This window comes from Melospiza georgiana, chromosome 2 (genome assembly GCF_028018845.1).
Source record: "Melospiza georgiana isolate bMelGeo1 chromosome 2, bMelGeo1.pri, whole genome shotgun sequence".
In the NCBI taxonomy this organism is placed as follows: domain Eukaryota; kingdom Metazoa; phylum Chordata; class Aves; order Passeriformes; family Passerellidae; genus Melospiza; species Melospiza georgiana.
Window position 1 is genome coordinate 14,497,772 of NC_080431.1, and position 16,625 is coordinate 14,514,396.

The 16,625-nt window shown below is 41.9% G+C and overlaps 1 protein-coding gene across 3 annotated transcripts in view; it reads right to left on the reverse strand.

Moving 5' to 3' along the window:
- APP (amyloid beta precursor protein) overlaps positions 1 to 16,625 on the reverse strand; it is a 194,249-nt gene that overhangs the window by 80,543 nt on the left and 97,081 nt on the right. For all 3 annotated transcript variants that reach the window (XM_058019171.1, XM_058019170.1, XM_058019169.1), the window contains exons 4-5: positions 8,436 to 8,548; positions 6,805 to 6,998 (exon numbers count right to left, since the gene is read on the reverse strand). In XM_058019171.1, coding sequence (XP_057875154.1) covers positions 6,805 to 6,998; positions 8,436 to 8,548 — 307 coding nt within the window. The remainder of the gene's footprint in view (positions 1 to 6,804; positions 6,999 to 8,435; positions 8,549 to 16,625) is intronic.

Genomic DNA, 16,625 nt, shown 5'->3' on the forward strand with positions numbered 1-16,625 from the left:
CGGAAATTTCACCATCTCCACGGTACCATTCATCGGCAATGATATATCATTGTGTGGAGGAACACAGCAATGAAAGTATTTGAGAAATGAGAGAGGATCATCCAGATTCTGCTGGAAGCTAGCTTTGCCATTGAGAAGAGCAAAGTCAGGGGACCTGCCTGAAAGATCCAGTTCCTGGGAGTAAAGTGGCAAGACGGATGGCGTCAGATTCCCAATGATGTTATAAATAAGATCACCACAATGTCTCCACCAACCAGCAAGAAGGAAACACAAGCTTTCCTAGCTGCCATAGGTTTTTCGGGAAGGCACATTCCTGAGTGTGGCCAAATCATGAGCCCTCTCAACCTGGTTACCCAACAAGAGAAATGATTTCCACTGAACAGCAGGGGCCTTGAACAGCAACAAGCCTTCACCAAGATCAAGCAAGAGACTGTTCATGCAGTTGCCCTTGGCCCAGTTAGGATGACACCAGAGGTGAGGAATGTCCTTTACTCTGCAAACGAGATAATGGTTTGTCCTGGAGCCTTTGGCAGAAGGTGCCTAGGGAGACTCAAGGCTGACCACTGGGATTCTGGAGCCAAAGTTACAGAGGGTCTGAAGCCAACTCCACTTCTACAGAGAAGGAAATCTTGGCTGCCTGTGAAGGAGTTCAAGCTGCCTCAGAGCTGACTGGCATGGAAGCACAACTCCTCCTGGCACCCCGACTACCGGTGCTGGGGTGGATGTTTATTAAAGGAAAAGGTGCACTCTACCCACCACACCACCAATGCCACATGGAGCAAATGGATTGCTCTCATCACACAGCGTGCCCATACTAGAAACCCAAACTGCTCTGGGGTTTTGGAGATAATTACAAACTGGCCAGAAGGTGAAAACTTTGGTCTCACTCTATCAGTGAGAGAAGAGAGAGAAGAGGAGAAACAAGTGACATGTGCTGAAAACGCTCTACTGTACAACCAACTACCAGGAGAGGAAACACGCTACGCTCTTTTCACTGACAGTTCCTGTTGCACCATAGGGATGAACCAGAAGTGAAGAGCAGCCATATGGAACCCCACAGGACAGGTTGCAGAAGCTACTGAAGGAGAAGATAGATAAAGTTCACTTGCTGAACTCAAAGCCGTTCAGTTGGCCCTGGACATTGCCTTAAAGAAAGCAGCCAAAGCTCTACCTTTATACCGATCCGTGGATGGTAGCCAATGCTCTGAGGAGTTGGCTGGAAAGGTGGAAAAAATCCACTACTGGCAGCATAGAAGAAAACCAGTCTGGGCTGCTGATGAGTAAAAAGACATTGCCACTTGGATAGACTTGCCACTTTCACTGGCCACCTGTGAAAGTCTATCATGTAGATGCCCATGTCCCCAGGAGTTGGGCTAATAAAGAATATTGAAACAACAAGGCTGTGAAAATAAAGGTGTCAAAGATAGATTTAGATTTGCAACACAAAGGAGAATTATTCCTAGCTCAATGGGCCCATGATGGGTCATTAGGGCAGAAATGTAATAAAATAAGTAGGCATGAGACAGAAGAGAAGACCTAACCATAGACAGTATTTCTTAGGTTATCCATGACTGTAAGACATGTGCTATGATCAAACAGGCCAAGTGGGTAAAGCCCCTATGGTATGGTGGGCAGTGGTGCAAATGTAAGTATAGGAAGGCCTTGCAGATTGACTGTATCACACTGCCTCAAACTTGCCAAAGCAAGCACTATGTGCTCACAACAGCAGAAACCACCAATGGAAGGTTGGAAACCTACCCTGTGCCTCATGCCACTGCCTGGAGCACCATCCTGGGCCCTAAAAAGCAAATCCTTTGGAAGCATGGTACCCTCGAGAGAATTGAGTCTGACAACAGGACTTATATCAGAATAGTCCTATAAACACCTAGAGAACACAGCATTAAGTGGGTGTATTCTACTCCATATCATGCACCAGTGGCTGGGAAAGCTGAACAATGAAATGAACTTATTAAAACCACCTTGAAGGCACTGAGTAAGAGGAGTCTCAAGGACTGGGAGATTAATTTAGCAAAGGCCACATGGTTAGTGAACACTTGAAGTTCCAATAACCAAATAGGCCCTGCCCAATCTGAGCCCTTGCAAACAACAGATGGAGATAAAGTTCCAATGGCAGACAAGGAGTACACTGAAAACAACTGTTTGGGTTAATTCTGCCTCCAGCAAGGACAATCCCACCCATGGAGCTGTCTTCACTCATGGACCAAGTTGCACCTGGTGGGTGATGCAGAAGAATGGAGAGACCCGATGCATACCTTAAGAGGACCTTATTTTAGGATGAACCAGCCATGACACTGTGCCTGTATCCATATCTATATATAGATATGTATACAACTAAGGTAGTGCATGTATGTATATAATTTAAAAGCTGAAATTTAATGTACCATGTTGGTACGAGAAAAAAATTTGGGGTGGATAATGTTGGGGGTTAGGTTTCTTTCCTTTTATAAGTATAGATTTTTTCCCTATAAATTGCTAAGAAACACTAACAACAGAATACTTAAAAAACCAAAAGAAGTGGCCAAACTCAGGAGAAGTCATCTGATTGCACTTCTCTTATCTGAGAGTTTCTCTCTGAGAGACAGAAGATGAGGCCAGGACAACTGCTAGTTTTCTCTCTTGGCTTTAGAGGAGGCCAGTTGTAGCTGCTGCTTGAAAAAGCAATTTGCTGCTGCCGCCAGAGCCCAGCCTGGAGCTGCTTCTTCTGTTGTGGGGTGAGCTTCTGCTCCTGAGAGCAGCCACTGAACTGAGACCTTACTGTCACCTACCTCACTAAAAGAGGGATCTATCACCATCTGCTCAGGTGCCAGAGATCCTGAGCTCGCCTCTCCCTGCCCTGCTGGGAGCCCAGCTGCCACCACCACACCCCTGCTGCTTCTTCAGCACTGCTCTGACTTTTATGCCGGTCTGCAGCCCCCCACCCCCTGCCTGACATCCTGCCAGCCCAGCTTGGTGCTTCCAGGTGTCCTGCTGAGGCACCGGGATCAACGCCCCAGGGAGTTTGTGAAGCAAAAGCTCCTTTTCCACAGCAGCTGTGGGGGAATCATCCCACCTGCCCTGCCCACCAGGAGCCCCCAGCACCCCTGCCAGCTCTGACCATCACTGCACCAAAGAGCAAAGTGACTGCAGCTGAGAAGGCTGCTATTGGGTTTCTGGTTCTGTTTCTTGTTAATGCTGGAGTTGTCATTGTTGTTTATTTGCTTTATTGTACATACAAATAAAAACTGTTATTCCTATTCTCATACCTTTGCCTGAGAGCCTCCTTTATTTCAAAAACTGTAATAATTTAGAGAGAAAAGGTTTATATTTTCCATTTCAAGAGAGGCTCCTGCCTTCCCTTAGCAGGTACCTGCCTTTCAAACTAAGACAATAGAGAAAACCTGGAAGTTTCCAGCTTGGCCATCAGTCCTAAAGATGTTCAGCTTTGGACATCAAGGACACCAAAGCTCCCAGCTAGTTCCCACACACAGGCAGGAGGGCCACCAGGCTGTGCTGAGTTGCAAGAGCAGCCAGAGCTTGCAGGTCACTTGACTGAGCTGCAGTTATACTGAAAGTCAGCACCTACATCTGACTGTCCCTCAGGCAGACTTCAAGGTAAATTTTAATTAAAGGTGATGATAGCAACAAGGAGCTCCACTGCTTAAGAATGCTTGTGACCTCTTTGTCAGAGTTAAAAACTATTTCAGGATGAGCATGACAAGACAATTTCGAAAGCACATGTGGATCCTGCCTCTTGGCCTCATGAATAAAACAGGTACATATATCACCAAAATACACCCTCCAAGTACTGCCAACAAGTCACAATAAGCAAGTCACATCCTTTTACATCCAGACCCAGGTGGTGGTCAGATATTGGGTGGGAAGGACACCCACCTGTGAGGCACTGCAGCCCAAGCTACCTCCACATCCCCTCTAATAGTGTGGCTACAACATGCAGCTGAGCTTTTCTTCCCCCTGTGGAGAAAACACCCTTGACAAAGCAAAAAAGATAAAATGCAGTGCCTAAGGGACAACTGTTGGAGGTGAAAACCCAACAGTCTGAAAAAGGGCATTTATTAACTGATTGGCTGCAATATGCTTTCCCCTACACATTGAGAACTACAAATGCAAATATTTTAAAATTTAAATATGATAACTTGAGATATAAAGTTATCTCAAAATAGATCACCCACATTTGATGGATTCTGCTCTGTCATAGTTTTGAGAAACAAGAATATAATAATCTGCTTTTCAGCTTGTCACCTCCACCTCAAACATGTCACCTTCACTTTGACTTGAGTACCCATGTGAGGTGACAAATGCAGACTTGAGTAAGCACTTTAAACAGATGTGCTTTAATAGCAGAGAACATTGGCAATTTAGCTTTAGCAAAGTGTTCTCCTACCTTACATTTCCCTTCTCCTTCACAATGAGTTTAGGACTAAGGCATATATGCATTGATAGCCACACAAACATAAGCTCAGATATGAATAAATATACACATACAAAATATTTGAATTACCACGTACTGCTATGTAAGAATTTTTTAAAATGTGTACATATATATAACTAAAATTCAAGAGTATTTCTAGCTGGAATACACACAGCTTAAATGTACTTGGCTTAAGAGGCAGCAAGAAATGGGTGAGTCATTCTAAAAGAACTACCAATTACTTGGCTCTTCATATGCAGATGAAGGACAAGTGCCCCATAGAAGGGCACTTTCATTTTCCTTTTGCAAGCACTTCTGAGGGAGGGGAGGGTAAAAAAGTCAGTATCTGCTTGGAATTTCAGAAATGGATTGAAATGCAATTACAGCTCCCATTCCTAGAGAAGACAAAGTTCATGAAATTATTCTTGAACTCATCTCATCAGATATTAAACTGCCTTATGAGGAAGAAAATTGACTACAATATGTTCAGTGAAAAACAAAAAAACCAGAAATTCAGCAGATATTTGTCTTAGAACAAGTACTCTATACCCCTGTAAGCTCTTTTATTTAAAATATTTTGGCATCTTTGATCTTGTATGTATAAGACATGTACTTTATATATAGGTGTATAAATATAATAAATATGTTACCTATATATTTAATAGATATTTAAGATAGATGGATAGATCTATCTTGTGTGAATATATTTTTATATAATGAAAAAACCAAACATTTCCATTAGAACATGGTCTGCACTCATTTCTTAGAATGAGAGAACATTTAAACACCCAATCAAAATCTAAATTAAATATACAGAAATGACACAGCAAAAGCCAAAAAGCAGGTTTACAAATCTTACTGAAAAGGTTATAAATAGTGACACTGACAGTTGTTAGACGTACAAATCAGAAGAAAGTCCAAAGATATCAATATGGAATATGCAAAGTTCTTTGATGTAGGCTTTTGCATCAACAGTCTGACCATTCACTCCTGTTTATGACAGAAAACTGGAAATTACCATTGGGAAGTATTTATTTTAAACTTATTGCATTATTCACAAAGGACTCTACCTTGCAGCACTTACCAACGCTTTGTCAGGAAAGATTTAGTTGCCCACCATTATATATGTTCTCATTATTCTAGGTCTTAATGACACCTAGAATTGCATCAAATTACAGCAATTCAGTGTCTGTCCTTCATCTCTGCACTGTTCTTTGAATTGTTTCCATCTAGATTATTAGCAAGTCCAAACATAACACAATTCAGACCTATTAGCTTTCTGCATTATTCACATAATTTTTTCTGGTTATTTCTTGAAACCACTTGCAATCAGCCCCAAGTTTAAGATTTGGTGCATTATTTGTACAAAAAAAAAAAAAAAAAAAAAAAAAAAAAAAAAAAAAAAAAAAAAGAGAAACACTGCATTAGCACAGTATAAACTGATGAAAGCCTGGGGAGCACAAACGGAATTTGAACACTGATCTTAGTTTATGAAGAAAGCCATCTTTGCAACTTGCTGGCATCCAGTTGCAAGGACATGACATGGTATTCTGCTCTTCCAATTGCTCTCTGACATGCTCAGGAGAGTGGTATGAAAAGGCTTTAATGGCACCAGACCACTCAGTTACCACAGGGTGTTACAACACAGTTATAACCCATATCTGGCTCAAAATTAACCTATGTGCACAGGGCATGGGAAGGGTAAGGACAGGGATGGTATCTTCTCACCCATCACTGCCTTGTAAAGGAAACCTCCAGGTTCCTTCTCAACAGCAGCAAATTAACAAATCTGTCAAAGGCTAGATAATAAAGCCCATTTTCTTTTAGATCATGTTTAGAAACTAATTGTCAGCAGAAAAATGTTCTTACATCAATAACAATAGAAATAATATAATAGAAATAATATAATAGAAATAATATAATAGAAATAATATAATAGAAATAATGTAATGTAATGTAATGCAATAATCAGCACACAGCTAATGCCTATTACAAATGAAGCATTTCAAGAACTCCACTGGTTATGTTGGCTGATACCTGCTGCAATACCCCAGACTGCAGATGAAGCATCTTAGGAGTACACCATTTGTCATTTATTTGTCAAAAAAACATGAATTTAGGCATTTTTGTTATAAATATGGCAACAATTCTCACTGAAAAAATTATAAAGGCACTAAAAAGTGTGCCTTAAAAGTGTATTTTTTAACAATAAACTTTACTGTAAAAAGTTAAAAATAAAAGGAGTATAACACTGATGTTTCAACAACTGTAAATGCAAGTTCATGTATAAGGTGCAATGACTCCTCTATGCCAAGGTCTTTTAGACAGATTTTTGGCATCTTAATAACAAGTTGAAGAGTACAAAGTCACTGTACCTTCCATCTGCATAGTCTGCATCTGCACCTCCCCACCAGACATCTGAATCATCATCTTCAGCATCAGCTGAATCAAGATTGTCGCTTTCCTCTGCTAAGGGGCAGCAGACAAACTCCACACCACGGAACTTGTCAATTCCACAGGGCAGCAGCATGCCATAGTCGTGCAGATTCATGCTCTTCTCACTACAGGACTGCAGAAAAGAGGGGGGAAAAAAGCAGCAACAATATTGGCACAGAGGAAGACTAAAAAAATCTCACAGACCCTGAGAAAATATGAAGGGACTACATACTGCCTTGAGAAGTTAAAGCTGGTGAACTGCATCACCTCTGAAATTTGAAGCACAATTTAGAAAGATCACACTTGCGTTCACTACTTTACTGTAAGCAGCTCCCTACTGGTGTCCACTGCAAGCAACAAGCTCTCCTATCAGTCTTTCTCAGAACAAAGGATTGTCTTCTCCTACATACATGATAACTCCTAATCTTCCTGTCTAAAATCCTCACAGGCTTTGTCTCATAACAGAAAACATGATGACAGAATAATTATTTGATGTGTTAATCCCAATTCTGATGCATTATGCTATTGAGAACTTCGCCTCAAGAGAAAGCAACATTTGAAATACCTCTTACACTGGAAACACACTGTGTCTGGTCTGACATCACTGCCAGTACAGTACCTCCTAGCTTTGTTTGCAAAACAGTCAGTTGGGCATAATTATACCTTAAAGATACAGTGATGTGTGACAGATGAAAAAAGGAAAATGCACAGTGTTGCACAGTGATGATGTCCTTCCAGGCCATTGCCATTTCAAGTATGCAAGTAGTCAAAATGAACCACAATTCCTTTGTGTGAAGGTTGGTGCCTTACATGTTTCATTTAAGTATAAGACAAACAAGAACTAAAAATTTGAAAAGCTGCTGATCCCATTTCAAATTTCATCTCCAGAAGGTGGAACAACGTACAAGCTAAGAGGGTCCAAAAAAACCAGCAACCAGAAATCCTGGAAACTCATCTTAGTTTTTATTCCTAAATCTCTCTGTGTAAGGAAAATACTCCAGAACACATTAGCAATTGTAACACTAAGTTTATTTCTATTTTCAGTAAAGCACTGTTAAATTGTAAAAACTCTGTGCCTGCAAAATGCCTTTGGCTAGTCCTTGTTTGATCAGCTCTCCTACCCTTTTCTGCTGAATTTCACAGAGTGCACTCCTTGAGGCCTGTTTGATCTCTGAGGGTACCTGGCATACCAGTATCCATGATAATTACTGGATAATATCCACCCAGGATAATGATTCAAGGTAAATCCTAGGCATTTAGTTCCAGTGCTAACACAGGAAAGTGGAGGAAGCAGAAAACACAGTGAGTTTGTGAGTGATTGTGAAGAAAAAAATAATGCTATGAAAGAGGGTCAATGTTCAAAGGTCAATGGTAAGTATTCAGTCATGGTCTCTATTGTCCTCTGACTCCCATTTCCTACCTTACAAAAAATCCCAAAATGTTTCTCACTCAAACATTTGAAAGTATTGCTATTTGTTTTCCATGTTGCTGCTATATTTTAAATAATCCTCAGAAGAGTGACACAGCTTTAAAGAAGGAAGGCAGGAAATTTTAAGACAGATGAATGTACCTCTTTAGCAACAGTATGCCAATGCAGGTGAGTTTCACACACATCCATTCTTTCCTGGTGAAGGAACTTGCACTTGTCTGGCACCAGAAGAGCATCACTCACAAACTCGCCCACTGAAAGGGAAAAGAAAAGAAATTAACACCCAAGAAATATTACTTTTACTTCCAACATCTCATCCTGTTAAACCTCTAGCTACTCCTAGCAGCTTTTGTGAATGAGTGGCCGGTTTGCAGAGAATGGAACAGTTTCTAGATGGTGCTTCAAATCATGACCATCTTTCAACCTTTCAACCATCTTTCATTGGAAAGGAGCTCCAGCCTTTGATTTCATATATATTTGTTTATGAAAACCTCAGCATAATAAAACTTGCAGGACCCATTTCAGATATATGTGGTGCAACATGAAGTCAGGAGTTGGCAGGTCTGCAGGTCTAATTCCAGGAAGGGGACTACAGGGGCAGGGAGGGACAACTAAGTTTTGTATCTTAATAGCAGTAGGGAAAGGGTATGAAGTGTTCTACATAAAATAAATGACACCATCACCTTGTTTCAAAGCATTTGAGAATATTCCCATTGATACAGTGCTAACAGCAACACAGCCAACTCAGTTATTTTTGCTGCTTCAGCCTCTTCATTGCACCATCATTTCATCAGCCAGATGGATTCATGTTAGCCCAGAAGGTTGATAAGCAATAGAGCTTATCAGCCAGGAAACAAGATGATTCATGATCACCAGAATACCTGGTCAGATCAAACTGGGTGAAGAGTCTTTTTTTCCCAAGGACATAACTGACCAAAGAGATTGTGCCATCTTTGACTTCAGAACAAAAATTTACATGCTTACAAAATGAACACAGCTCACAGCATCAGTACTCAGAAACTCAGGTGCTAAGTAACATGATTTATTAGACTAAACTCATTGTAATTCTGTACAATTCTGATGTTGCAAACTAATAACCCCAAACCTTCTCAAAGATATTTTTTAAAGGGAAAATTACATAGTACTTCAGAGAAGTGTATATACTGAACATATACTGAATTGTGAAAGCACATGACTCAGCTGGTATAGATCAGCTCCCTAAAGCCCACTTGTCTGTAGCCTATAAAAAACTACAGTTTGTTGCCTGAAAGAATCAAGATGGTCCAATGGCTATTAGGATGCATTAATAGGTTAATTGATCAAAATTAAATGCCTACAAGCTTACTGTTGAGTAGAGTCATCTCAGGAAGCTGATGAAGTGGCCCTTAAGGCTTACAATTAAAAAGTCAGTTTTAAAAATAACCAACAACCAATGCATAGGAAAAAGGCAGAATTCAACAAACAAACCTTAGCTATATACCACACCAAGATGTGTATATCACACTAAATTTCTCACTGTATTTCAGTGCCTTTGATCTGAAGCCCTTAAATAGGAAATAACTAGTTTCTGTAACTTAGTTAACTAGGGGGAAAAAAAGTTATTTTTATGCTTCCCTAGCACACCCTAATGCCTGCAAATTAACAGAAGCATTTTCTAGAGGTGTCCAAAATTACCTTGCAAAAATGAGTTAGTACACTTTCTCGTAACCCTAAATACAAAATTTGCATTTTCATTTAACAAGGTCTCAGTTCCCAGTGGTGTCACACACCAATCCTGCAGTGAAAGTCACATAAATTTGCAGCTTTTTGCAGACCAGCCTGGCAGACACCCGAACTTTCTCAGGACATAAGTAATTGGCAACTATTAATGCTTTAATTTAGTCAAGTGCCTGGGCAGTGGACAAGCACACAGAGGCTTTGCTGAAGACTCAAGAGTATGAAGATTTCATGTAGAACTGCAGTGTCCTGCAACTGGGGAGGAATAACCCTGGCCACCATCACAGGCTGGGGGCCAACCTGCTGAAGAGCAGCTCTGCAGAGAAGCACCTGGAGTCCTGGTGGACAACAAGCTGTCCCTGAGACAACAGTGCCCTGGGGACCAAGGAGGCCAGTGTGATCCTGGGATGCATTGGGAAGAACATTGCCAGCAGGTGAAAGGAGCTGATCCTGCTCCTCTACTCAGCCCTGCTGAGGCACATCTGGAGCGCTGTGTCCAGTCCTGGGCTCCTCAGGACATGAGAGACAGGGAGCTCCTGCAGTGGGTCCTGTGGAGGTTACAGAGATGATGGAGGGATGGAGCTTCTCTCTTATGAGGAAAGGCTGAGGGAGCTGGGGCTGTTCAGCCTTGAGAAGAGACGAGTGAGAGGGAACTCCATCAGTGTCTGTCAGTGCCTGCAGGGAGGGGTCAGAGCAGGGACCAGGCTCTGCTCAGAGCTGCCCAGCAATGGGACAAGAGGCCACAGGAAGAAACGGATGCACAGGAAGTTCTGCCTGAACATGAGGAAGAGCTTCTTTCCCAGGCACTGACCAGGCACTGGAACAGATCACACAGAGAGGGTGTGCAGTCTCACTCACTAGAGATATTCCAGAACCACATGGATGCAATCCTGTGCCATGTGCTCTGGGATGATTCTGCTTGAGCAGGGATGTTGAACCAGATGGCCCACTGTGGTCCATTCTAAACTGACCCAATCTATGATTTGGTGAAAAGTAACACAATTGGATGTACCACTGACTTACATCCACCAAATGGAAGATGGAAAGCTGTCACAGACATGTTTTATGAAAAATCCTTTCCTTAGGATTTTTCCTCCTGAGAAGCTGAGAGGCCTCAGGAACAAAATACAAACAATGATAATCTGCAGCTGTGGAATGCAACAGGTGGATCTGTGATCGGTCTCATGTGGTTGTTTCTAATTAATGGCCAATCACAGTGAGCTCGGACTGTCTGGGTCAGTCACAGGATTTTGTGATCATTCTTGTTCTATTCCTAGCTAACCTTCTGATGAAATCCTTTCTTCTATTCTTTTAGTATAGTTTTAATATATGTCATAAAATAATAAATCAGCCTTCTGAAACATGGAGTCAACATTCTTGTCTCTTCCCTCTTCCTGGGACCCCTGCGAACACCACCACAGAAAGCTGTATGTCCAAAGTTCTGGGTAAGGCAGTTTGGGCTTCAGTGTCATTAAAAGTATGCATGAGTATGCAATAATTTAAAATAAAGCACATTAATTTTTGAGCATCTAATTATATCAACCAACTCATAACAATACACTACAGAAATAGCAGATGTTCAGATGTCAGTGAAGATACTGTGTTAGATCTGATTAGCACACAGAAAATGTGCATTGCTTTATAGAATCACATCGCTTGAAAATAAGGCAACAGCATCCTCACAGCAACCCAAATTCTCATTTCAGATGAGGCTCCATGTTGCAAACAATGGCTGAATTTCACAGCATTTATTGGAACAAGACCTCCTCTGTCTTTTGGAAGGAACAGAGGACCTGGGGAGAAGGATGGCTGCTCATGGTAATACTCCTTCAATATACAGAATTATAGCAAATTAGGTGTGCAAAAATCTAGGCAATAGCAATCACTTGCAACTTCACATGTGATTTCTATTGCCGTCAATTCTATTTTTATTAAAATTAAATTTAACTTTATCCATTATTTAGACATACACAGAGCTAATGTTCTAGAAACCTTTTTCATTCCTTTCACAATAATTACTACCAAAGTTTAAATGCAAAGCTTTAAACTTCTGTTCTATTTTTTTGTTTCTTTTTAAAATAAATTTATGTTCAAGTAGCAGTGTGACAAACTCAACTGAAGTTATTTGACAACTGGATTGTTTAATTTGCTTAGAGTAATCTAACAGAAACACAAATCAATCAGAAAGAAGCACTTCTAGCACTTTAGGCTTGCAGACAAGCTTCTACCTGTATTGTTCCTGTACTTCTTTAATTTTCAATTATGCTGAGTCATAAGATTTCTAGGATTCTTTGCTTTTTTGAGTGAGTAACCCACAGATTACTCTGGGAAAACAAGCACACATGAAGGGAGAGCATCCAAAGAGAGGCTCTAAAAATAAGGAAAAATTGAAATACTACTTTTCTTTGCCAGTGCATAACCATGACAGAGAGAGCTATGCATTACTACATTTCTTTGACTGATGGAGCAACCCGGAGCAGTGCTGGTTATAATTTCTACTGATGGGATTGCCAAATTCAACTCCAATATTATTTTTAATTCCAACACAGCAATATGACTTTGCATCATATTGGGCTGGTCCTCAACACCCTGCCTGTGTTTTGCTTAAGCAGGATCAGCACTTCCCTAGGTGGCAGCACTGCCTTAAAAGCCTCCCTGGCCCCAAGCTGTCCCCTTGTCCTTACCAGCCCCTTTGCCCCTGATCTCTCAGCAAGTCAGAGTAAACCCTGACCAGACCATGGATGGAGGGCTTGCAAAATTTGTACCAACCACAAAGCATTGGTATCATTACCACCAACAATACTACCTCTGTCTGCCTTATATTTATCACAATTTCACAGTGCTTTTCTGCCTTATTCAGCATCTCCAGTATTTTGATTACAGCTAGAAGTATGTCCTGTGCAGAGGTACTCTAATAATAAACCATGATGACACCGTTTTTCTCTTGATGAGTTTATAAATGCATACATCCTCTCAGGTTATCCAACACACCAGTGTTACAGCTACTTCTGTTCCAGTAGCTCCTCACCCACTTTTGCAGGGAAGGGCTGGTTAAAACCAGACCCTGCTGGCTAACGGGTATCTGGCCATCTGGAGAAAATAGCTCTAAAGGGGAATTCTGAGTAGAGGTTGTGTGACCACATTAAAACTCACCATCATGTGCCCATCATTCATTTAGCTGAAGGCTGCCAACATTCTGCTCAACATCCTGCAAACTGCTTCTTGCTTAACTTTCCATTTTTAACTACACATCACCACAACATGTATTGTGTCAACATAGTAAGTCACATTTGAATTTAATTTTAGAAATATCATCTTTGCCCCCATAACGCCAGTAACCCCCCTCCTGATGTCCAGTTGTCCACTGTGTTTGTAGCAGACTTCTTTTATTGCCCCATCCTGATATATCACAACAGGTTACCAGCTCACACTGTTCAAAAACAGTTTTGCTGGATGTTATAATGCTACATTTTAATATTAAGTAACTTAATTTCAGTCAAGGACTTTCTATAATCTGAAAAATTGTCTTGGAACAACAACGGATTTTTTTGCTTTAAGACCAGAAGTTCTGGTCCAGAAATTTCATTTTTCAACACAGCAAATACTAAGAATATCATTAAGAATCAATCTCTAACAAAAGAATTGGAATTATAGTAAAGGCTACTATTCACACAACCTTTAAAATCCTTTGTCTTGGTTTAAAAGATGGGTGTCTGCCAAGAAAGGCAGGAACCTTCCTGGGATGGAAAATATGAACCCCTTCCCTCCAAATTATTATAACTTTGAAATTACAGGGCTATCAGGCAAAGATACGGGAAAAGGAATAACAGTTTGTTACTAGTGTGTATATAAGTATAACAAGACGAACAAACAGCAGCAATGGCAGGAACAAGAAACAAACCCAGAAACCCAATAAACAATAAAACAATAAACAATAAAACCCCTTCACTCAGCCGTCGAGCGCTTCCCCTTGGGTGCAGTTCTGGTCACGGCCAGCAGGGGCGCTGCTGGCTCCCGGCCAGGCAGGGCAGGTGCGATGATTCCCCGGGGCCTGCAGGGGGCGCTGTGGGGCGCGCTCGGCCGCCTCTGCACATGGCAATGTAAGCTCCAGCAGAGGGAGGGCAAGGAAAGGGCCTTCCTTTCCAGAGAAAGGGGCTTCCTTTCCAAGGAAAAGGGCCTTCCTTTCCAGGGAAAGGGGCTTCTTTTCCAAGGAAAAGGGCCTTCCTTTCCAGAGAAAGGGGCTTCCTTTCCAAGGAAAAGGGCCTTCCTTTCCAAGGAAAAGGGCCTTCCTTTCCAGGGAAAGGGCCTTCCTTTCCAAGGAAAAGGGCCTTCCTTTCCAGGGAAAGGGGCTTCCTTTCCAAGGAAAGGCACTTCCTTCACAAACTCTCAGGCACCAGCCAGTCTCATGGCTACTCCAGGTGACAAATGGGCTGTAGCAGAACCTCAGAGCAGCAGGCTGGAACAGCAGAGGGGAGCGCACCCAGGATGGCAAAACAAAGTGTAGCAAAGACTCCAAAGCTGTGACAGGAGCCGCAGGGCTCTGGGAGGACATGGAGTTAAAGCGTAGCAAAAAGCCCAAAGCAGCAGCAGGAACAGCAGAGCTGGGCAATGGCAGACAGGCTTCTGCAAGCAGCTGGGAGATGCTTCCTCCAGAGAGGGGGAGGGAGTCAGGGTCCTGTTCCCCGTGAGGCCGGGTGCTGGAAAGGTCCCAGTTCAGCCGCTGCTCCTGCAAGCAAAGGCTCACCCAGAAGAAGCAGTGAAGGACAAGAACTCTGCAGTGGCAGTGAATGCCCTGGGCAGCAGCAGTCTGTCACCAAAACCACAACAAGCTCCACTCCGATCCAGAGAGCCAAACAGGGAGAGGGGACAGAGCCCAACCCCTGACCAAAATCTCATGATATCTCTGCACTTTCCCAAGGGAAAGTCCCCCAGCTACCAAGCTCACTCCTCAGCTAAGAGACTGCAACCAACTGCACCTTCTCCCCTGTGGCCGCATCTTTTTTTCCTTTAAGTACTCATTGTTGCAACCTCTTAGGCAACAAATGGGAGAAAATTTCCGAGCGGAAAAAAAAGGAAAAAATCCTAACCTCCAACATCTTCTCTAGGAAGAAAAAGGCTCAGTAAGTCTGCATGCTCCTAACAAGATGATTGCCCTATCTGTGTAATGGAAGGTATCAAAGCAAAGTAGTACAAAATAAAAGCACTGTGTGAGATATGGTCCTGATTAGCAGACTTTCCAGCCACTCCATAAACTAGATGAAATGTGAAGATCCCACCAACATTGAAGAGAAAAAAAAGCAAAGAAAAGATGATAAAGGTAATAAAAGAAAATCCATTACAAAACCAAACACCTTCTAGCAGATGGCTGGGCTCCAAACCAAAAAGTAATCATGTTCAGAGAAGTACTTTCAAACAAAGCCTGTGTTAAATTTTGTATGAAGAGGCAGTGCACATGCTGAGGGTCTGGGGCTCAAGGCTTCATTTTCATGTCACCAATGAGAACAAAGGCCTTGCTAAAACATATTTACAAGCTCAAGTGCCTGCACAGTACATAGAGCATTCAGAGAAATGTGTCACTTCCCTGTGACTTTGTATAGATTATTCAGAACCATCCCACACTCAGCAAGATGCCAGCCAAGGAACAGAACAACCCCTTTCCTGTGCTGCTGTCCTGGCTGGGGCTTTGCTCTGCCCTGCTCCCCAGCTCCAACACCTCTGTCACCTCTTGTGCTCACACAGCCACATTTCTTCAGTATGTACTATGTTATGCATACAGTATTACATCTATTTAAATAGACACATAGCTTTAGGAATTTTTATTAAATGTCATGTTTACCTAAATCTTTATGTTTTCTCATTTATAACATTGGTAATTAAAAGTAAGCTGCAATCTGCGTGAGAGAGCAAGCCAAATGCACTGGCCTGAAGTTCAAGGAAACAATGCTTTCTTGAAAATGTTTTTTCTTTTCTTCAGAAGTCCAGAAAAGAAGATGCAAAGCATCTAGATACTTTTAAAATTTTTCAGCAAAATGGTTTAGTAAGCACAATTAGCAATAAAATGAACCAGCCATAGCGCTCTTCCCTGTATTATACTTGGTACCTACAGATGAAGAGAAGAGGCTGTGCCAGTGAAAATGGGACTTGAAGGAGTTTTCTGCTGTGCCCAGTCCCTGGCATGGCTGTCCTCTGAACTTGGGCATGACACATGTTAAGCCATATAGTTAAAGGTCTTCATTCTAGTTTGAAGGATTTAAACATCCTATAGTAAACAAGGGATTTGTAGAGTTCTTCAATTTCAAATTTAATTTTAAATGGAAGTTACAGGCCTCTCCATAAACCCATCCACCAGCCAACATGAATGCAAGGTAGTGCTGATAAAGTGTGTCTGTGCCCCAGCAGCCTGAAACATCTCTATTTTTCTGACAAGAAGAGGCTTAACTCCTGCCCATAGCGCTGCCTCCAAAACCAGCTCTGTAGCAAAACTGTTCCCACTCCCTCATTTTATCTGTTGCCTGTGACATGAATTTCAGTTAGAGACCCACAGCAATGCAGACCTGAATATGAAGGGCAGGAGCAGAAGTGACAGCATGACCTGCACATCCACCTCTGGTGCAC